General features: G+C 34.9%; 2 protein-coding genes across 3 annotated transcripts in view; one reads left to right on the top strand and one right to left on the bottom strand.

The window, feature by feature from the left end:
* Positions 1-24943, top strand: part of LOC113522849 (ecdysone-induced protein 74EF) — a 299508-nt gene that overhangs the window by 47378 nt on the left and 227187 nt on the right. For both annotated transcript variants that reach the window (XM_052902908.1, XM_052902907.1), the window contains exon 2: positions 18493-18583. The gene's annotated coding sequence lies outside the window, so the exon portion shown is untranslated. The remainder of the gene's footprint in view (positions 1-18492; positions 18584-24943) is intronic.
* The window catches only part of LOC113522848 (U7 snRNA-associated Sm-like protein LSm11), a 47836-nt gene continuing 37854 nt past the window's right edge, over positions 14962-24943 (bottom strand). The window contains exons 3-4 of the mRNA XM_052902910.1: positions 17479-17626; positions 14962-16995 (exon numbers count right to left, since the gene is read on the bottom strand). Of these exons, the coding sequence (XP_052758870.1) occupies positions 16838-16995; positions 17479-17626 (306 nt within the window). The 3' untranslated portion in view covers positions 14962-16837. The remainder of the gene's footprint in view (positions 16996-17478; positions 17627-24943) is intronic.

Here is a 24943-nt window from a genome sequence, read left to right as displayed (position 1 = left end):
ATAATAATTGTGAAACCATTTTGGTATTTTGAAACTGATGAGTTTATTTGTTTGTTACCTGTTAGCGCCACGACCAAATCCCAAATCAATCACTATAAAATTTGGTATACACATATTATGTGGGATGCAGAAGATGTCGCATTGACTATTATATTACAATAATACAAAAAAAAATGCTGCAAAAACAATTAGTTTATTAATAAATAAAAATTACAAATAAACAAATAAATAATAATATATTATAAATAACATACATAGGCAACATACATACATACTATACGCAGTGTAAGACGATCCCCCATTAGATGGAATCAAATGCAAGGCGACCTCAAATGCATTGCATGGAGTCAGTGGATGCAGGTGGTTCAAGACCGTTCCTTATGACAGTCTATGGGGGAGGCCTATGCCCAGCAGTGGACGGATAATGGCTGATATAATAACGATAGACAAAGCAGCGGGCAAAAGCTAGTCCGTATTAATATTATCAATAGGAATATCGGGGGGGGGGGGGGGAAGGGATTGTTAGTAATTGGATATAACAGTCCCATTGCAATACAGCATACTACATATACTAGCAATACACACTATCAGGTCGACCTCCACGCGGTCCCCCCTGGAAACTATAGTGGTTAATTCTTGTTCAATTGGTCACTATGGGCCAACTGACCTGCCTTCATCCTCACCTATCACCCTTCACTGGTACTCCGTTAGCGTATACCGATAACGCAGGCGGGGTAACCATTCTATCTTCACCCAATAAAAAAAAAATAGGAACATCGGATTGCTTGTTTTTTTGTATGTAATGGATACACTCAAAAACTACTTAATTAATTTAAAAAAAGCTACATTATCAGCTATTCATACAGGCATATAACATATTATTTTTTGAAAATTCTACCTACCCGAAGCGAAGCCGGACCGGATTGCTAGTATATTATAAAAATGTGTCTAGTCAAATGGAAAGTTCATACCTGAAACTGTTGATGAAATCGATTCTGATTCTGTGGTTTGAAACCAGTTTCAACCCACTAGTTTCACTATGTAAATTTAATTTTAATTGATTCTATTTTATTACCTCATCTTGGTTCACTGCTGGGATAAAGTCTCACTCATTTCCTTTCAAAAGATACTGCTATGCGACACCCCAAAGCAGTCGGGGGGAAAGGGATTGATAGTAATGGAGACTGAGAATCCCATTGTTAGCAATATACCCAACCAGGTCGACCTCCTCGCGGTTCCCTCTGGAAACTATCATGGTTAATTCCTGATGAATTCATCATGTTGGGCTAACTGGCCTGTTTTCATTTTCATCTATCACCCTTCACTGATGCTCCGCCAGCGTATCCCGTTAGCGCAGGTGGGGTTGCTATACCATTTTCACTAATCAAAAAAAAAAACCTCAAAGCAGTCCTTTTAAATGTAAAAACTACAGCATAGGTTTCTTCAAAAAGAAAAAGTAAAGAAGTTTCTTCAGGGTCGGCAACGCACGCGTAATACCTCTGGTATTGCAGGCGTTCATAGGCTATGGTAACTGCTTACCATGAGGTGGGCCGTATGCTTAATTGCCACCTCAGTGGTATAAAAAAGTGTAGTTAAAAGTGATTTATTCAATTAGAATTTGAATTATTTCGGTAAGCCTCCCATAGGGGGTTTTGCCAACAGTTGCCACGCTTAGCAGGCTGATTGGCAATCGCAGTTTGGCTTTGGAGATGTTTTTGAGAGATCTCGCTGCTTATCGATCGCCCTCCCGTAGTCACCTCTTACAATGCCCACGTGAAAGGAAGAGAAGGTCTATTCTATGCCGGGACCACATGGCCAATGATATCATAAAATAAATATATCGTTCATAAACTCTCAAAAGTATGCTAAAATTATTGGACTATATAAATTTCAGTCTATTTTGTGACTTCTAGACTCGTAAAAATTTCTGTTGGCATCATATTGGAAATAAAAATTGCTAATTTACCTCTATAAAGAGTATCACTACATGTTTATATTAAAGGTCAGCGCTTTTCACCTTAACATTATAATTTCACCTTTACCATGAACTTTTAAGGTTGCAAATGGCTTGTCACGTACGTACGTACGTAGGTACGTCCGCACGTACATGTGTTCGTAGCGCTAAAGTACTATTTGATTGTTGTTTACAAGCCGATGAACTGTGACCCATTAGGTGGCACGTTTCGTTTCACGCTCACAAACAACAAACAAAGGTAGAACTTATCGAACTGGCCGTTTCTCTATAATTCTATTTTCAAATAATTTGTCTCGATCTATTAAATAGCAGATACTGTTGAAAATTGATTTATTTAAAATGAGAATTAAAAATACTGAGTGAAATCGATGTAACTTGCAACATTTTAAAGGTGTATTCTATTAGTCGGCGCAGTATGCCTTCTTCTTCCATACATCTGTCAACCGTCATACCTGGGCTCATAACTCTTTTACGCATATCATCTTTCACGCAATCCGTCCATCCGTCCCTTATCATTAGACGGGCCGTATGCTTGTTTGACATAAAATTCGGGGGGGAGACTTTGAATCCCCCTCTTTAATGGAGGGACGACCTCAAATACATTGCAAGGAGTCAGTGAATACAGGTGGCTCAGGACCATTCCTTACGGCAGTCTATGGGGGAGGCCTATGTCCAGCAGTGGATGAATACCGGTATTGTTTAACATTCTTGTGCTAGTCTCAGAGATTGTATCTGTGTATTTCGCAATGACTGAGAATAGAAAACCGCAAGTAAGCCTATTAAATGTTAACAGAGATGGTACAATTGATGATTTTATTTTACCCGTTCTTACATTTTACAATCTTATATAGTAATGACACATTTTTTTTATACAACTTAGAATGGTAAACAAGCTGACGGCCCACCTGATGGAAACCTGATGGAAACGGAGGAAAATGGTGTAACTCGGCTATGTGCCATGTTCTTTCGAACACGACGCTGATTTTTAGTGACACCAATGTTTTTAATATATTTTATTTATTATTCCTATTATTACTACTTATTATTATCAGAGGGAGACTTTGTACAAAAGTCGATTGCTTGGGTACCTCTGTCCCATTCGTGTTTCAACCGTGAAGCAGTTGTGTTTGCATGGCTGTGTTTCGGTTTGAAGGGTGGGATATGGCGTGAATTTACTGGGTACAGAGGAATAACACCTGAGTCCTCAGGAATGGCAACGCATGGGGGTATCATGGGCGAAACAGTATACTCTGTTATGTCCATGGTACTGCTCATGTCTATAGGCGACGGTTACCACTTTCCATCAGGTAGACCGTCAGCTTGTTTGCCATTGTAAGTTGTATAAAAAAAAATTGAGAATTCGGTCTCGTTCTCATGCGATGGAGTCTTTGAAAATTGGTTTTATATCTTGATAGATCTGATACGTCTAGTTCAAACTGGTTCCAACAACATACTGTATTTACAAGTGATGTTGTAAGGATAAAACTGCAATTGTCCACGTAAATATAGATCGACAGGTAATAAAACATTTTATAATCCTTTTTTATAATAAAGTGTCGACATTTTTGCTTTTTATAACGACAATAAAGGCGTACACATAAAAATCATTTGGCTCAAAGTTTACGACCGCACCGATTTCCTGGTGGACTTTCTCGCACCCTGCACCCGGCGGGCTTTTCACGGCTTTCCTCAGAAAACTATATGCGTCCCGCTCGCCCGTATGGCGCGATCGCGTTCGCTCGCGAAGGTCGACGACCGGGGCAACGAGCGCGCGAAAGTACTTTCACTGCGCCGGCGCACGCGAGTCTCTAACGTTCGCCACAAGTTACTGGCGCGTTTGCGTTAGTATCCTATAGAGTTGCACGAACTAGATGCACGATAACCATTGTCCTGGAGAAATGGCCTTTGTGGCGAGTGCATCGGACGGCTGGCAGCGAATCCGCAACAGTATAGATGTTAACTAGTTGTAATTCATCTAGGAATGCGAGTTTGTCTATGCATTAGTGAATCCTAGCTTTGTACTGCAGTTACAATGAGCATTAAAATATATCCTACCTTTTACGATCTTTGCTTTATTCATAGACTTCAAAGACAATATGTCACTGACGTTTAGGTTTTTTTTTATTCAACTTAGAATGGCAAACAAACTGACGGCCCACCTGATGGAAAGTGGTAACCGTCGCCTATAGACATGAGCAGTACCATGGACATAACAGAGTATACTGTTTCGCCCATGATACCCCCATGCGTTGCCATTCCTGAGGACTCAAGTGTTATTCCTCTGTACTCTGTAAATTAACTAAACGGGGATTGATGCAAAAACAGTGAAGGTTTAGAAATGGCGATACAAATGTATGATCAAACGAACTTCCAAGTGAAGTTCTCTCATTATTATATGAGTCGCGTAATACGAAGATATATTTACCATCCCATTAGCCTTTAACTGTCCACTGTTGAACATAGGCCTCCTCCATAGCGAGAGTTTACCTGTAGTTGCCACGCTTGGCAACCGCAGTTAGATTTTGGTGATGTTTTAGGAGAGACGCTGCTGCCCACCTCTTGGCCATAAAGTTTATTTTTCTTAATCGCCTATTAAGACACTCACGGGAAAAGGGGTTACCATAGGGAATAGTTTACCTTGTAGTCCCTAAAATAGCACCAAAAAATACAGTTTGAGACATACATACATACATACATACATATCTGTCACGCCTGTCTCCCATTAGGGTAGGCAGAAACAATGGAACACCAAATGCTTCGATTCAAACAAACCTCTTTCGCTTCTTCCACCTTCATCAATCTTTTCATACACGCTCGCCGGTTACGGGTACTTTTAATTTGGCCCTTCTTCAGCACGTCGCCTGTTTGGTCAACATTCGTCCTAGACGGACGAATCCGACATCTCCGTTCATTCTTGCTCCATAAATCTCTTTCGTAATTCTTCTTTCATCCATCCTCTCCAAATGACCAAACCAGTCTGAGACCTTCCTTTTTTTTGGAAATTGCACGCATGTTCAAGGGACAAATGCAATCATTTTCAGAGTGCTCTCAATGTCACACATGACCTTATTGTAGACATTGTCAAATGTCAAAGTCGTGATATTATTCAAGTATTCGTCGCGCGCAGAGATCTGACGTTGTTAATGAATGTGCATTACAGTTTGTTCCTTAATTTATATTAAAATTATTTATTTATTTATTTACACTTTATTGCACCAAGTAAAAAGAGAAATAACAAATACAGTAAATATTAATAAGAAGTGATACAAAAGGCGGCCTTATCGCTGAGCAACCTCTTCCAGACAACCTTTAGAGAGACCTGTAGAGGACATTGAGAAAAAGACAAAGTGTAGGTGGCGCACTATTATATAAATATTATCATATACAAACATATATACATACATACACATACATATATAATATATACACAATTAAATATATACTTAACAGCACACATACAACAGAAAAAACAATGACGAAGGAAAACGAAGAGAGAACACAAGAAAATGGAACTAAACTGAGAGGTAATAAGAGTTTGAAGCTGGTAAGACAGAGGTTTTGAAGCTGGTAAGAGTTTATATTTATAAATAAACCTTCTTATTCATAAAAACGTCAAATCTTTCACAAACCTATTTTAATAATTTGTTTTGTTCCTATCTGATTATTTTTTTAAACTTGATCAATTAGCTTTTCTTTTAATAATTTATAAATTCTATTAAAAAAAAATATCAAATAAATTTTTCAATGGTCTGGAAATGTCAATATATATAATGGCTTCTATCAAATTTCAAATCAAGCTATGAGTTCGACGGTTTGACCGTAAACCCATAACAAATCAATATTGACTCCAAGTATGTAATCATTAGTTTAAATTCTAACAATAAGTAAACAATAACTGTAACAGTCAATGAACTGGTTTAAAATAAAGACGTCTCTTCAGGGTCGGCAACGCGCGCGTAATACCTCTGGTATTGCAGGTGTTCATAGGCTACGGTAACCACTTTCCATCAGATGGGCCGTATGATTGTTTGCCACCTCAGTGGTATAAAAACCTCTTTGTTTGTGTTGTGACTTTTTTTTATGGAATTTCATTATATTACATAATATTATTTTGACCATGTGGTCCCGGCATAGAATAGGCCACCCCTTCCTTACCGGTGAGTGTCGGAAGAACCGACTAAGGAACGGCGAGGGATGGGCAGCAGCGTCCCTTTTAAAACATGTCTAAAGCTTGATTGCGGTTGCCAATCCGCCTGCCTGCAACTACTGGTAAACTACTAACTCCCCAAGGAGGGAGCTTATGTTCACCAGTGGACAGTTAATAGCTGATGATGATGATGATGTAATATTATTTAATAATACCTGTCCAGTGGGGGGAAAGGGATTGTTAGCAATGGAGTTTGACAGCTCCATTGCTAGCAATATGCCCTATTAGGTCGAACTCCACGTGGTTCCCCCTGGAAACCATCGTGAACAATTCTTGTTGAATTCGTCACGATGGGCTAACTGACCTGCTTCATCCTCACCTATCATCTTTCACTGGTGCTTCGCCAGTGTATACCGATAGCGCGGGTGGTTGTTAATGTGTGCCATTCCATTATCATCCATTAATTAAAAATATTTATCCAGTTAAAAATTGCACGTAAAAAGAAAATTTTAAAAATACTAATATAAATATCTATTGATAAAATGCAATTACTTCGTGAATGACTTTGAGAGACTGGTGATTAAGAAAATAATACATATTATATAAATCTATATATATATATATATATATATACATATATAATATATACAAAAAATATATACACACTTTATATTTCCATAGAAAATTTATTTACCGTTCTACAAAGTTAAATTTCAGGAAAATAGAAAGCTGAAAGTCCAATGTAAATGATACATAAATAACAAATGTTAATACTTATTAAATTGGTGACCTGCAAACATCAATACAAATATTTTAATACGAGTCACCACTGATTCTGTTTTTAAACCGTATCAAAACGTCCAATGAGAAATCCAGTGGTGTAAAAATTTGGAGAGCGTGGTCTGGAAATGACGATTATATAATTACGTTCTTCAAAACTCAAATCGTTCGACGTCCCCCATGTTAATATTACAAATTCTAACTGATAATATAACATAGAGGGACGATTATGCTGGCACCTGGCGAAGAAATACCTTGTAGAGCGGGAAAACTACAATAGTTTAAAGTGTGTATACATTTTTTTGAAGCACCCTGTATATATATATATATATATAATGGCAAACAAGCTAACGACCCACCTGATGGGAAGTGGTAACCGTCGCCTATAGACATGAGCAGTACCATGGACATAACAGACATATACTGTTTCGTCCATGATACCCCCCATGTACCCTGTAAATTCACGCCATATCCCACCCTTCAAACCGAAACACGGCCATGCAAACACAACTGCTTCACGATTGAAACACGAATGGCTTACATAATGTTAAGAACAATTAATTTTAAACGTAATGTACAAAGGTGAGCTTACCTCTAATTAGAGATTTCTTCCAACAAATATTTTTATGTGAATTAAATCGATTCAACTAATTTATTGTTATTCAATACATCTAATATTCAATTTAATACTTTTTTGTAAGACCAAACATAATTTCAGATACAATGTGCATTGTTTTGTTTTTAAATAAATGACTAATGACTAATCTTTGATTCGCTGTTCTACCATCTTTTATTATTTTATTTAACCATCGGCGAAGCGGCTGGATACAACTAGTTTAATTTTACATTAAAATAAAAATACATAAATTAAAAAATAATAATATAAAATATATAATAATAAAAACATAAAATTACATAATTTATATCGATACAAAATAATTAACTGTTGAAAAGAATAAAAAAATATATATATAAATTCAAGGAGAGAAACAGAAATAGATTAATAATAGCAGTGTTCGTTTCTTGTATTGATCTGTATTAAATCTTATAGTAAACAAGATACAAAGGAGCTTAAATGAATCAGCGCTTTCAGCGGCTCGTTTCTCTTATACGTATATATTTAATATGGAATAAAGCGAAAATGTTATGTATGAACTTACCAGATACACGTGTAACTCTATTCTACGCAGGGGATCATGTTAAAGCAAAGACTGTGTCCACAAATGTTTGGTTAACTATAACTAATATTTACTTAACTATAATATTCTCGACAGTAATATGTGTGACTCAATTAGGTATTTTTTATAATTAATATTTTAAAATTGTGTTTTACGAAAAAAAAATCCTCACTTCAGTTGTGTCAAAGCCAGGTATTTTGATTTGAAAACTAAAATTGTGATCTTGACAAAATTGCTAAAAAAAAGAATTTTCCAAATCGGTTTATAATTGACAGAGTTATGAGGTTTTTTTTTTAGCAACTTATTACTTATTCCTTTTTTTATTGTTATCCACGTGATACAATTTGGAACGCAGATATATCGGTAGAAGGCTAAATAATTAATAGAATCCAAAGAATATGAAAGCTGAAGTGGCAATAGCCCGGCTACATAGTCCGAGCAATCGTTAAGCGATAGTTAAGAAAGGTTCTCGAGTGACGACCCTGTATAGACAAGATCAGTACGAGGCGAAACCCTCTAAGATGAAATGGCGACCTGAAATTTATTATAAGGCATCGACAGACGAAGGTGGCGCGAGACGGACTTTGTGATGAAGTAAATAAATAAGTTAAAAACGTTTTTATTCAAGTAAGATAATTTAAAAGCATCCTTGAGTGGTCATTTGTGTGAATTTATTGTCCATTTCGGGATGCAATTTCAGCTGTGAAGAAAGGGCAAAGAACTCGGTTGTAACTCTTTGAACGAGGAAGGAGACCTATGTTCATTAGTGGATAAATAGATGGGTTTAATGAGAACATGACAACCGATGTTTCGAATACTTCGGATATTATTCGAAAAGCTTTCGAATACTTCGATTTTGGCAGTATTGAAGGCCAGAAGAATAACTCCGGCTTAATCCATTCTTAAACAGATTGCCCCACACCAGAATATTTAAAAAGCAATTATACTGAACGCTTGGCGCCAGCACAATAATATCCCATTGGCAGACGAAAACTCCAAAGAATGCCATTTAGAAACACGACGAAACCCAAATACCACGATATCAGCCACGTGCCTTGTCCGTCTCGTCCAGCCCCGTCTTGTAGCTGTGTCTATTTGCGGTAAATGGGTCAAGCCAATCCCAAGTTAGATGCAAGAACGAATACAAAAAGAGTAAAGCGAGATGCGCCCGCGCACACCGCGGCCGTTGATCCCTGTTAAACATTTGATTAATTAGTGAGCTCTATCTATGCGTGTCTACGATTATTTGCATTTGTAGTCAATGAATGTAATAGAGTACCATTTTAATTAAGATTTGTCAATAATATTTTGAGTTTTTTTTTTTTTCAAAATTATATCAAAGTAACATCGTGTATTGTTGAAAAGTTGATACCGAGAAACGATATGTATGAAAATGTAATTAAAATAAACATAAGTCGGTATCGACTTATCAAAAACTAGCTTAAACTAAAATACTGTTTTTATTTTATATTTTATTATAGCAGTATAATAAATCAAGAGGTTCACTATTTTCATTAAAAATAATTTGACTAAGGTCACGAGTTCGATAGAGATGCGATTTTGATAGATACTGAAAAATTATGTCGTATGCGAACAATAAATCACTTATCATAACGTTTATTAGTCGCTTAAATTTAATTCGATTGTTTATTCTATCTATCTCTATCTATTTAAGAGCTGCGCTCTTGTCGGTGGAGCTCTTGCCACTCACTACTATTTATTCTAGACAGAGAATATTATGAATATCATTAATTTATTTTTTATACATTTTTATATAAATATTAAATACTAGTTATATATATAAAATTATTCTGGTACTCGCACTATATATAGAAAATAAACTTAAATAAGTTAATCATTATTTTTTTATCTGACGGTAGATATTTCTGTTGATATTATTATAACATTGAAATGTTTTAATTAATGAAATATAATCGTAATATATGTTAATACTAGTATATGTATAACAGTTCAGACGATCAAGGCTGGAAAAATAAAAGAATAGTGGGCGACATTGATCGGCACATATATACATAATTTAACAACATATTGTATGTTCGCGTGTCGTATATATATGACGGAAGTGGCACGACCAGTTAGCCTTATATGTAGACACCAATGTCAATACATTTATAACCACTTTATGTATACAAGTTGTTTTTGATTGAGTTAAGTATTGTGGAGAGATTAACGGCAGTGTTTATTAACCATATGTTTGCTTTTTTAATGTTACCGAGCATATGCGAGCTGATGGTCCATCTGATGAAAGGAATGTTGACACAAGTAGATATGTTTCTCAATGTAAAATATAAACTTCACTCAAGACAATTAAAATTTCGATCTTATCGATCCATGATCTGATGATATGCAGACGAATGTAGAACCTCTCCCTTTTTAATGTCACTTGTCTAAATACTGTGACATCTGTCACTTAAATACAATATGCTATCCAAATATCCATTGCACGCTACTTTTACTACGAACTACGTTGCTGTCTTCTTTTTAAGATTGTACTTCCTATTTCATCTTTTAAACTGAAAGCTCACAGTGGTTTTCTGCATATATGTAATCTCTTAATAATTTTTTATTTCCAGTATCCTTGAAATACATATTGGACAATCAATATAAACTTCTTAAAAGGACTTAAAAAAGGAAATAGTTCATAGTATACCTCCACGCAATCCCACTGGAAAACATTGTTAGTAATTCTTGTAAACCTATATCTGTTGTTATTTGTATAAATAATGCAAATAAATTATCTATCTAATTCCTGGTGAATTCATTACAATTAGCCAACCGACCTGATTTAATTTTCACCTATCGAACTTTTACTGGTAATCTGCCAGCATATACGAACTGTCTACTCTGAAATATCTATATATATAATTTATTTGCGTTATTTACATACACAATAAAAAGATATAAAAGAATGCATATACAGAAAAAAAGCAAAATATATAAAACAAGTAACAATTTTTTCTTTCATGCGTATGCTATAGTAACTTAAAATGGCCACAACTCAATTGCCCTCAAAAGAGTAAGACACTAATATTCTATTGTGGTTCTAACTCTATTTTAATTTATTAACAAACCTACCCCACCCATTGGGGGAGGTTAGTCCCCATTGCTATCAATATACCTTATCAGATCGACCTTCACGCGGTTCTCCCTGGAAACCATCGTGAACAATTTATCATTAAATTCGTCACGATGGGTTAACTGACCTACCTTTCCATTCTCATCTATCATCCCTCACTGGTGTCCCGCCAGTGTATACCGATAGCGCAGGCGGGGTTATCATTCCATTATCATCCTTAAAAAAACCCGCCCATTGGATATATATTTTTTTATGGGTGAAAATGGTATGGTAACCCCGCCTGCGCTAACGGGATACGCTGGTGGAGCACCAGTAAAGGGTGATTGATGAGAATGAAAAAAAGCCAGTTAGCCCATCATGATGAATTCATCAGGAATTAACCATGATAGTTTCCAGGGGGAACCGGGAGGAGGTCGACCTGATTCTCAGTCTCCATCACTAACAATCCCTTTCCCCCAAGCCCATTGGATATTAACTAGCCGCTAATCACGAGTTGCGATGTCACGAGAAGCGGTGCAGCCGGCCGCAGCGCGCGGTGCATCGCCCGCGGTTGCGCAATCTTGCCTATTTATACGCACCCTCTGACTAACGCATCGGCTAACCGAGCGGTGAAAGTCGCGATTACTAAACTGTTTATCTTATCTCGCATTAACAATTAACTGTTTACTACAGTAACGTTAGTTAGTTTCTGTGCCGGCGGCCCAAGGCTCGCTTATATCAGTTTTTTTTTTTAATGGATGAAAAATGAAATAATGACCTCGCCTGCGCTATCGGTATACACTGGTGGGGCACCAGTGATAGGTGAGGACGAAATCAGGTCAGTTAGCCCATCGTGACGAATTCAACAAGAATTAACCACGATGGTCTCCATGGGGAACCGCGTGGAGGTTGACCTGATAGGGTACATTGCCAGCAAGGGGGTTGTTCGCTTATATCAATTGCAACGCTGGAACGGACTCCCGCTTGATATAAGATCCTAAGCTAACTAGCTTTTAAATATATTGCAGTCATATTTTTTGAAAAAGGTCGATTTATAAAAATCTTTCCCTTTTTTTCACTTTCCATTTAAACTTATTTTTACTGGTTACTCTGTTTGAGTTATACATTATTTCATTTGCTCTTCTAATTTTTTTTTTTATTTTTTATACAACTTAGAATGGCAAACAAGCTGACTGCCCACCTGATGAAAAGTGGTAACCGTCGCCTATAGACATGAGCAGTACCATGGACATAACAGAGTATACTGTTTCGCCCATGATACCCCCCATGCGTTGCCATTCCTGAGGACTCAGGTGTTATTCCTCTGTACCCAGTAAATTCACAGCATAACCTCCTCCTTCAAACCGAAACACAGCCATGCAAACACGACTGCTTCACGGTAGAAACATGAATGGGACAGAAGTAGCCAAGTAATCGACTTTTGTACAAAGTCTCCCTCTGGTAAAATACAGTTGTTTGTTATAGTAATATTTATGTATTTATTTATGTATCTAATGCATTATGTGTATGTATATATTAGTCTAATTATATGTTAATATATGAATATATTAGGTATTACTTTATATTTCCTCTAATCAATAACCGCTTACTTATTTCTCTGTTTGCCCAATGGTTAACTGCTAGAGAACTCCGGTGTTAAATACCGGTGTTAAATCCGCCATATGTACATAGTGTCAATGTGAATTATATAAGTATAAACTTACCACTTTCCATCAGGTGGGCCGTCAGCTTGTTTGCCATTCAAAGTTGTATAAAAAAAAAAAACTAAAATCCACCGCCGACTTTGAAGTTGCTATCAATAATTTCTCGTGCGTGAAACCATTCAATCGATTTTAATGAAAATATGTAACTTAAAAAATAAGATTTTTTTTTATCTTGAACAGTGATCTAGGTAAGTGGTGGGAGGGACATAACAACATACTTATATACCTAGCCAACTAGTCATGAGTATAAAAATAAAATAAAAAAATCTTATATTTTTCGAGTACATTATCATTGCAAAAGATGCTTTAATAGTCTCAAGTGAGCACCGTAAGGTTGTAGAACTATCCCATACATAAGGTGCCACGAGAAGCTCGCGCCCCAACACGGAAGCGCGGGTGCACGCATTGTTCGAAACAATTGTTTTCCCATTTTCATGCGGGGTGCCACGGTCGCGGGCGGGCGTGACCGCCGGCGACCGTGCGTCGACCTCGCTCGCCGCTCGCCGCTCGCCGCCGCCGCCGCTGCACCGCCGTGTCCCGTGGGCCCGTACTGTTATTTCTTTAAATTTATCTAAAACGACAGCAAACCCTTTCGTCGCTTCACACGTATGCAAATTGTACACTGCAAAAAAATTATAGTGAAATCAAAATTGTATATAACGGCCCACTTGATGGTAAGCGGTTACCGTAGCTTATAAACGCCTGCGATACCAGAGGTATTATGCGTGCGTTGCTGACCCTTTTTACCCCCTTTTTTGAAGAACCCCATGTTGTAGTCTCTTGGAAAAACTTCAGCATGGAGCTCATTCCATAACCTAAGTATTCGTGGGAGAAAACATCTCTGAAACTGCGTTGTATGCGACCATCTATCAATGTCTATATATAGGAAATATTTAAGAAAACTAACGTAAATTGTGAGTAGTCTTAGTAAGAACAATAGCAGCAACAACTATAAATTTTAGAAATATTGTCTATTTGTATGTTTCGGCATTACTCAGAAACTACTGCATCTAACTGGATGTGAGGTTCACAGGAGCATTCTTAAAGGTCTAACTTTAAGTCTGGTCTATATTTTAACCTAACAAGTTATCTAGAAATAGACTATTTTATTAATTTTCCTACTTCTGAAACCTACGCATATGAAATGTATTTAAAACTGATAATAATCGCCAATTGTGATCAGTGTCAGCTTTCTTACAATACAAAGGTCTCGGTGTGACTATCTAGAACTATTATCGACAGCCGAAATATATTTCTCCGCAAATTTGGGAGATAAATTATACTCCTATATATAGAGGAGCTAGAAGACAATGGCCGCTCGGGGCGACGCCCCCTGGCCGTACTCCAATGACACCCACCTAGCTAGAGGGTAGTATACGATAAGTGTTAATGCGTCAAACAGAGAATATTTCCGCGGCGTAGTAGTCGGGATCGTGGAATGAGCGAGTTCGAATCTGGTGAAGTTAAACTTGAATCAGTGTTGCCAGATTAGGTATTATTTTCGCGATTTTAGGGTAAAAATTTTACTACTATAAGCAAATATTTGAAGAAATTTTCAGAAAAACAGTCCGTAGGCCAATGACTTCGGTCGCTATATCCCACACTCTGCACAGACCTAATTAAGTCGATGACCCTTTTAACTATCACTCCGTTGTACTATGTTTCCGTTGTTTCAATACCTGATGTGGTGACGCATCGTAGAACAAGCAGTTAAAACTATGAAATGTATGTAATACCCATTGTTTATGTCATTTATAGAAACTTTACCGCTCTAACATGTGAGTGATTTACTAAGATTTAAAAAAACCGGGAATGTCGTAAAAGAAACCAAGCCGAAACTCATAGTACTCATAATACTAAACAACCTTCTCCCAAAGAACAAGTTCGAAATTTGAAAATACGTAATTTTTTTATTCCCATTCAAACCATGCGGTCACGATATATATTTAGTATGAAAGATTGAGAAATCATTTTCTAATTATCATTATTTTTTTTTTTGGAGCAAATTGTTCATTAATACTGTCTGTCATTAATAATTTGGTTTCGAAAATATGGAAATGTATAAAAATCATACAACAATAGAATCGGTCATAACTTCTTTATTTCGAACGTATGTATATACATTTTTTTCTCTTAAACTACATTTTAATTATGTACAATACGTACTTAAATAAGGCAGTAAGCTGTTTCTATATATTTCAAATATATAAAACATTAACAAGACTTATTTACTTAATTTAAAAATATTTAACAGTGTGGAAAAAAATCAACAGTAGCTAGTAATAGCTAAAGCAACAAAAGTCATGCATGCACTACTTATGTATTGTAATAAACAAAAATATACACAAAAAAAAAAACAAATTAATAACTAGGAACTAAGTAAAAATAAAACAATTATGACGGCTACAAAAATACTGTTTTACATACAATTACGTAAGTATATTGAAATCGTGAACTTTTTTAATGGCAACACTTGAATATTCTGAATTTATATTAAGTATAATTATAATGGAATAATAACTATCATTAGTCATACATACATACATACATGCTCACCTTAATGAACTCACAACATTTACACATACAAAAATAAGAGCTAATCTTCATCTTTTATTTATTTATATTTTATATATCTATTTAGTTGTATATATATGTATATTCCTTTATATTTATGTACGTATTATTTATTATGTATTGGTATACATTTTTACTTGTTATACAAAGGTTTACTGGCAGAGAATGTTATTAGCATTTAGTCCGTCATTTGTGTCTTTATTTTGGTGAAAAAAGTTATTTAAATAAATACATATATAACATCATAGAGCATAGTGCTGTTCGCAACACAGCAATTATTCACCAAACACCAAAATATTGGTGACTTCGGTAAACCAATACAAAAACTGGGACGTATTTGGACTTACGTTTAGAAAAAAAAAAACTTTATCCGTTCATGTTCTCCTCTGTACATTTCCTGTCCAATACTATTCTAATATTATAAATATGAAAATGAGTTTGTTACCATTTGACGAAATAATCAACGAACCATGAAACTGGGATGAAAAAGGACATAAACGATCAGTTCATCCCAGTTTCAATATATCCGATATTAGAAAATTGGAAAATAATGTTGCCCAAAAGGATTTCCAAAGTTACTGAATTGAAATAAAATGTTGAAAAATGTGAAATGGAAAATGGCGCCCAACAAATTTTAAAAAATCGAAACGAAATAAATTTTGAATTATATTATATATAAACATAAAACGTCACTAAGAGGATTATAGTCGAATATAAATATGATGTTAAAAAATGAATGCTGCTACCCAAATGTATGGGCGCCATTTTTCATTTCTAATATTTTATTTTTTATTTTTAACAGCATTTTGTATTTGAATGAGAAACAAGCGGTGCCTGTTGAACTTTGACCGTGTGACTAATATCAAAATAAATTACTATGTATCGCTCTAAGAAACATAAGTGTATATCAAATTTCACGATGATTAATTCAGCTTAAAAAGCTCACAAACATAATTATACCTAATATAGTAGGTAAGTAAGTAGTAAAAATAAAAAAAAAATCTACTAGACAACAATTTACAATATAGGCACCGGAGATTCAAAATAAATTCAATATGTGAATGATTTTTCACATATTATTTTTCATTAAAATAACCTTTCGAGTTATTCTAAACAGAAAATATCTTAAACTAGTTCAGTGGCCTGTCTTTTGATCTCATCTGAATTGGAATCGAATCGTTACATCGCAAGTGTCATGGCGACGGTAGTCATTTCCCATTTGGTGAACCCTCAGCTAGTTTGCATCCATAATAATAAAAAAAAGAAATTCGATCGAGTAAACGCTAAATAGTACGTTGGTAGTACATTCCAATTTCTGCCGTCGCTTCCGATTTGATTTCAATTCAACTGCGTCAAAAGCCCGCTGACCTATCAACCATACCATCACCGCTCAACAATATTGACTAGAACGACGTGTTCTCCACGAACGAACAGCTGGGGAATATGCCTGGTGCACTCCCATATTCCTTTCCCTAATGGCGTCTCCGTGATTCTAGGCACTGGAGAAATAGCTGCCGCGGAACCCTTCGCCGCTGGCATACCTTTTTGAATGAAACAATAAAGAAATGAAAATATTTTTAGTCAAATAATCTTAATTGTCATTTTTGAATAGTCATTTTTTATGATTCCAACCCAGTTTGGAGTTATAAAATATATATATATATATATATATATATATATATATATATATATATATATATATATATATATATATATATATATATCTTCTTGGTGCAATAAAGTAGTATAAATGATGTTCTATCTTGATTTAAATCTAGGTATTCTAAGATGTAGTATACTCTATTATATCCATGGTACTGCTCATGTCTATAAGCGACGGTTACCACTTTCCATCAGGTGGGCCGTTAGCTTGTTTGCCATTCTAAGTTGTATAAAAAAAAAAAAGATGTACCCTTAGCTATCACTTGTCTAAAAATACACAAAAAAAAACACAGGGTATATCTAGCTTAAAGACTAAGCGGTTGTTGTGAATATTTAATTTATTAATATTATTATTCACTTACTCATTCCTGGAGGTATTTTCCTCTTCCTCGGTGCCTTCCGCTTCCAAATTTCGAGGACATCAGAGAGAGCCAAGTTCCACTGCTTGTCAAAGGCTATCAGGTTGGCGTGTAGCACCCCTCTCACGCCTGTTTCATTACGAGTTATTACCTGTCATAACAGAATTTAATTAATTGAAATAAAACCACATTTTAATATTTTACTGAACCAAGTGTTATCTTACGGAAGTCCATATCATTGGTTATTTGGACAGAATTATTTTGTTTAATTCCGCTATTATTAGTATGTGTGTGAGTGCCATATGACATGCCATATTGTTCTGTCATATCATTTATGGCAGTTGAAGATTAATGTATTTGGAATGTAGTGGAACTTATGGTAATAATTGTGGTGGTCAAGCTTCGTGTGTTAGCAGTCACACAAATACTAATGGTAGCGGAATTAAACAATTTTTTATTATACAACTTAGAATGGCAAACAAGCTGACGGTCCACTTGATGGAAAGTGGTAACCGTCGCCTATAGACATGAGCAGTACCATGGATATAACAGAGTATACTGTTTCGCCCATGATACCCCCCCATGAGTTGCCATTTCTGAGGACTCAGATGTTATTCCTCTGTACCCAGTAAATTCACGCCATATCCCACCCTTCAAACCGAAACACAGCCATGCAAACACAACTGCTTCACGGTTGAAACACGAATGGGACAGAGGTAGCCAAGCAATCGACTTTTGTACAAAGTCTCCCTCTGGTATTTTCTAATAATCAAATTTTAATACACAACGCTTTTGATTGAAGTATATAATAAAAAAAAAAAAATAACAGAGGAAATAAATGAACCAATAATTAAATAAAAACTTTAACTCGACTGATTCGTATTTTATTTTATTCATGTTTTACACTTTTAGAATACTTTAGTAAAAAAAATCTATTAAAAAGACAGCATTTACTTTTTATTTTTCCTTGAATGTATTTTTATAACTTTTCTACAATTGAGTGCATTGTTGTTACAGGTGTAAAGTGTTGGGACAGCCGTTATCACCTAATGTGTTCAAATACAACTCAGCCTTCCAGCATAGCAATATTCTACAAATTATCCTACTGGTAAGTTTGTATTTTTGTACTTTTAATAGGATAAAAATGGAATGGCAAAGTATATAAGAGCATACGACCCACCTGATGGTAAGCGGTTACCGTAACCTATAAACGCCTGCATTACCAGCGGCATTACTCGCGCGTTGCTAACCCCAAACACCCCTTTTTTGAAATTAGTAGTCTCCGCATTCGGAAAATTCTGACACTTCCCTATGGTTGACTGGGAAATTTCTTCTTCTTCATTAAGTCCGAATCATATACACATATTTGTACTAATGAATAAATAAATAAAAATAAATAAATAATTTTGTCATCATCGAAGATGTTTTCTTGGCATATTCCATTGAACTTGGCCTTTAGTATCATTCTAAGTCTTTCACAGAAGTGATATAAAACAGAAACCATGACACGTACACTAAGATTGAACTCTCCAAAATGAGGATCTGATCATCAACCAACAATCCACTTGCCATCTGATCCGAATGGACAATGAGTTTACACTCATAAATACATCAGCTGTCAAATTGTACCCAAATAAAAACGACTTTTTATTTCGTGATTCCTCCAATTTGCCTCAATTTTACAATTCCCATTCGATACTCGTCGGTCGTTATTTAAAAACTGGCAAAGCAGCTAATTCATCGTTAAAGTAAACAATAACTCAATCAATTTCAATCTTGGTACATTCGGTCTGTTATTTATAAAACGTAGGGTTGATACCTAAAACCTATGCTCAATGCACTTGCGATGCAATGTTCATGCACTTTCAACGAAAACAATAAAAATGAATTTTTACATAAAAACGTCAATATATACCTCTTTTGACTATTAGTGTTTTATCTTGTTTTTAAGTTCAAATTTCTCAATTTTAAAGACAGTGAAACTTCCCCCTTTTTCTTCTTTTTTTCATTTAAGAGTTGTCCTCTTGTCGGTGCAACAAATTCATGCATCTTCTTCCAGCCAACTTTAGGCCCCTCTTTCAAGTCAACTTAATTTTCTAAAGATAAATTTATTTGCAAAAATATGTAATATAGTACAAAGACATACTGGTAATGCATTGACGGATTCGTATAGACCTAACATATTTCGCTATCATTGGCTTGTAGAATGTTCTTTCGAGAACAGTGGCATTTTAAAGTGCATTCCAAAATAAATTCAGAATTTGATACGTTTTAATTTGATAATTGAACAAACAACTTAATTTTCACATTTATAATAAGCATTGTACAAGATAAATTATTAAAATATAAATTTCAGAAGTCGATTCTGAGGCACCATTTCTCTAAGTCTATCAATAAAATTCAAATTTGACAAGCAACCCTAGTCACAACTGCATATCCTTTTGGCCTATTTTAATCATCAAACGTTTGACTAGGGTTTTTCGCAGTACCCTCTTTGGTTTTTCTTTCGTAATATTTCGAGATGGAAAGGAAAAGATTAATTAAAACATTTTATTTTTAATTTTTTTTTGTAATTAATTTTCGATTGGTTACATTCCCATTATAACTTCAGTCTGTCTTCGGGCTGTATTTGGACGATTTTTTCATTTATTACGAACTTTTACCGTTGTCTCGAGAGACCGGAATATGTTCACAGACCGGGACAAAAAGTAGGGATATTTTGTCCGCGAATACAATTTCCTTTTGTGTAATAAGTCTGTCGTACTCACACATTACGTATATGTTGAGTATACGATTTCAGGAGTTTAATTATGATCTACGTTTACACAATGTACGCCGAGCATTGTCTCTTCGAATTTAAAAGCCTAGGTACATGACATAAACGTAAAGGGACATTTAGCCTGTGAATTAAATATCCCTCGTCTGCGTAGACCATCATTGTTGACTGGTGACTTCATCCGTACGCGATTCGTTCTATTCTTAGTTCTCACTATTATTATATGGAAAATTTTATAATTGTTTAAAGGTATAGTTGATTTCTATTATTGTGTCTATCGATTACAAGCCTCATATTTTCTAAATTAAATGAGAAACTTAATATACATACATATACATCATAAAAGATAATAAAAAAAAAATTAAGTAGTAATTAATTAATTACATAGTAATTTCTTCCGTTTGTACGCTAAATTAATAATAACTGTATCCTTATTGCATACTTGTATTTGTGGCTATCAGTAAATTCAGAATGGGAAATACTCATTTCAATAATACAACCATTAATCTGCAATCATTGAAAGAAATATGGAAAATTCTTTCAAGGGAAACTTCTTATAACCTTTGGGCCATTGATCTCCAGGTAACCTAGTAAGATTCAGCAGTGCAGTTGCATATTGTTTTTTAACCCTGACTCATGACCAGGTAAGGTTAAAGTAAATAAAAGTCAAGCCACAGTGGTGACAAAATGGCGCGGCGCGCTTCCGGGTTGAAAGTTGTTCTGGACGCAAGGTCGAAGGCTTCGAGTGAGGACACTGTAGCACTGCTCGTATTTAACGCTTACGTCACTGTATTTTTTGCTGACAATATTGATGCACCAAATATGGTACATACACGAATTGAAGCTTATTAGATGTTCGATACCAAGTATGGAAAACTTTGAAGACCAATCTAACAATACTACTGTCCGAAAGATAAAACCGAATATTGGTCTTAGTATTCAGGACAATAGTGAATAAATTACCAGGCCTTCTAGAACAGGAAGAGGTACATTATACTATGGAAAATCACCGACTTCAATAAAAAAAAATACCAATGTACAACCAGATGTTTTGAAGATTTGAAAATATTATATTTAGAACGTAGAATTGTATATCTACAAGTGAGTACAATTTGCTTCGGAATAAAGGATTGTACTCCGAAAAAAAAAATAACAAAAATTTCACTCGTGATACAATTTATATGGGGTAGGTCAATACGGAAATAAATCCAGTTACCGAAATTATTTCATAATCAACAAAAAATACAAGTAAGATCCTTGTCCTTTTGGAAATCCTTAAAAGTATAATAAATCATAAACCTTAATAGTATAAAAAATAAGATTACCAAAATACTTAATCATTATTTCGAGTGAACGCTTCACGTTTGTATTTGTAGATTCTATTTTAAACGAATAAAACACAATTGTAGCTAGACCAAAACAAATATTGCAAACAAGTCCCGTTGGGTGGGCGTGATATCCCTTGCACCTGTCACAGCTTGTTGCTGTCTCATGTCCTCGCTGCGATTACTAAATTGCTTGCATCAATGCTCTTCCTACTGTGCAGTTCCCACGTCACTGCTATTACTTTGTCTAGTGTTTAGTCCTCCATCGGCCATTTAAACTTGTCCTTTTCATCGGTGAGAAGGACTTTTGTTTGATGCTGCATTGTTTTGTTTGTGAGAAAATGGTTTTCATTATTTGCGTTTATTGCATCATTTACCTGCTTGTCCTTAGTAAATAAATGTGAAGGTAACTTTATAAGTTTACTTTTTTGCTATCGGATGAAAGAGTTTTGGAATGTAGTCTAAAACTAAAAATGATGTCGACAAAAAGTCTAATGTGTCGCGTTCTAGAACATGTGTACTTGAGGTTAAGGCTCAGTAGGTTACTCTTTACACTAATAGGATCCGACATCATTTACAATTGGAATCATTTACTTTCTCATCAGTCGCATAATCAAATTCATACACCGCAAAATCAAGTCATTTGATATAATGATTATTAGACTAATTATTAAATTAACTACATTCAATTCTGCTGGAACAATAATCTATAATTATATTTATATATTTTGGTTTTTTTTTGTTGTTTTGTTGCTTTTTTATTTACATTCTTTTATCTATTTTACTGTGTATTATGTGTATGTTTTTTATTGTAATTTGTGTGCTGTAAGTAATATAAATAAATTATCTATCTACTTTCGTAACAAACTTATTTAGACAAAACGTACTTGTGTCTGTTACACAAGTACATTTTTATAAATATCAAATCTGCTCATAACAATACGATAACATCTTGCCAGGGGATCCCTTCGCCAATAGGACGTAACCACGAGTAAAGTGTATAAATAGCATTGTTATTGCGTAATATAATGTAACTGGACTGTGCCCAGCGCCCTTCGCCTTGGTGTCTCGGAGCCAAATATCTTCGACCATGACTGAACAGTTTATCTCATTTTGCAACTGTAGTAGATTTAGGAGAAAAAAGCAACGCGGAAATATATGTTCAGCTAATGTTAATTGATCTTTGATAGTAAATAATAGTGAGGTTGAGAGCCTATTTACTCTTCATATAATGAAACCACATTCAAATTTATCATAATATTGTTATAAACGTCATTTGTAATATCGTTTTGTGTTTGAAATTATCATAATCTTACAATTAACTATAGTATCTATTTAAAATTAAAGATCTGTTTCCTTAATACTGGCTGTTTATATATCGCATGTTTTACTGGAAAACTGAGGCTACTCAACTGACGAATTGCATCCATTTTGTTATTAAAATGTATTTTAGCCACTCTGTCCTTCGTCCATCTAAGAGCCTTGATAACTTATTTACCACTAACTGATATAAAGTAGTATCTGCATGTATTCCTGTGGCGGATGAGTTACTAGAGCTCCGAGAGAAGGATAAAGGAACGGAAGTTGAGACAAACTAAACTAGATTCCTATTGACACTAACAAAATGTGTATTTTGAGTTAGTATCACAAAATTAACAAAACAAGTAGCAAACCAATTTAGGAAATTTATTTAAAAAGAGTACAAATTACCATAATTTATAATTCATAGTTACTTTTCCTAACATTACCAATACGTGTGACCTCTATGGATTATAACATTACTTGTTTTTGCTAAGGCATTTACATACGATATTACATTCAATTACAAGCAGCCAGTGAGCATAACAATTACCGAGATACTATTGTAAGTATCGAACGGAAGGAAAAACTGTTTGTTTCGTAAGAGTCTGAAGGTTGCAACCATGAACAGTTCACAAGGTAAAGGCTCCGGTCGTGATTTCAATACAAGATTTGAAGAAGATCTAAAATTGGGCAATACATTTATTGCTAGTTATCGAACACCAAACATTATACGGTCACACGTCTCAAGTTCAGAAAGGATTTCTATATAATGTTCCTTCAATATTGACCTTTATCAGTTGAATAAGGTCAGGAGTATCTTTGAGTGTATGATTGGGATATACTTGTATGTAGTAATGGCGTGCAGGGCCAAATCCATTAAATGACTTTTGAGTGTGGGAGTTGATAATACGAGGGTTACTTAAAAAACGATACAAACCATCTGATGCATTTCAATGCATCTAATAAATTATCTCATAATAAGAAAATGAGTAAGTCCTGGTTTATTTTTAGAGAAAACGAAATTAAAGATTTAAGAGTTATGAAGTCTGAATGACTATATCTCATGTAAATCATAAAGTCTTTGTAACGCACTATTACTATGTGTCAAGTATCAAAATGCTGCAATTTTAGTTAGATCATAAAACATGAAGGACAATAACCTTTACTAAAACTATCGTAAATTTTCGGTCAATTCTACAAAAAAAAAAACTGATTCTGATAAACGCGATGTCCTAAAAAGGTTTATTTATTTATTACCAAATGTCGATCATACTTTTTAAACCTCATCATAAAATTGACACGACCACAGGATGATGGAGTATAAAGGTTGTTCGCGCTGCAATTGGTCTTCGATGATTTATTTTCCTTGTCAAGTTGCAATTGCATCTAACTACGTATCCACATCGAGTACATGTGTGGCCCTGTTGTTAATATTGGCCCTTGATCGCGCTGTAAGACTCGTTACTACAAGGTTTAGGGCCTCTTTGAACGTTGAAACATTTATCACGGTTCGCTTTTTCATTTCGAAGTTTTTCTCGTCTTCATTCGTGCGTTGACGTTTATAAAAAGAATTATAATTTATTACGACGCAGTCGTCATTATTATAATAAGTTTTGAATTAGCTAATATATTTGGAATATTATATAACCAATGCTATCAAGTCCACTTATTCGATTCGATACCCGTTACTGTGCATCGTTACAAAATACACCATATGTTATATTACTCAGGGTTAGTGCATCTTTCAATTATAGTAAGACATTTTAATTCTAAAATTTTGATTTAGTAGTAGCATATGTAAAAAAAAATATATGAAACATTTTTTTTATACCACTAAGGTGGCAAACAAGTATAGGGCCCATTTGCTAGTAAGCAGTTATCGTAGTGAATGAATGCCTGCAATACCAAAAGATTACGTACTCGTTGCCAACCCTGAAGAAGCCTCTTTGCCCCTTTTTTGAAGAACACTATGCTGTAGCTTCTTGAAAAAAAAAATCATTACAGATATTTATGTACATAGATAACTAAAATAATAAAATAACATTCCAAATACGAAAATTTATTA

The sequence above is a fragment of the Galleria mellonella genome, unplaced genomic scaffold (assembly GCF_026898425.1).
Source record: "Galleria mellonella isolate WM207_F2 unplaced genomic scaffold, CSIRO_AGI_GalMel_v1 utg962, whole genome shotgun sequence".
Taxonomy (NCBI): Eukaryota; Metazoa; Arthropoda; class Insecta; order Lepidoptera; family Pyralidae; genus Galleria; species Galleria mellonella.
The sequence above is the reverse complement of the archived record's forward strand: the minus strand, read 5'-3'. Positions and strand labels throughout refer to the sequence as shown.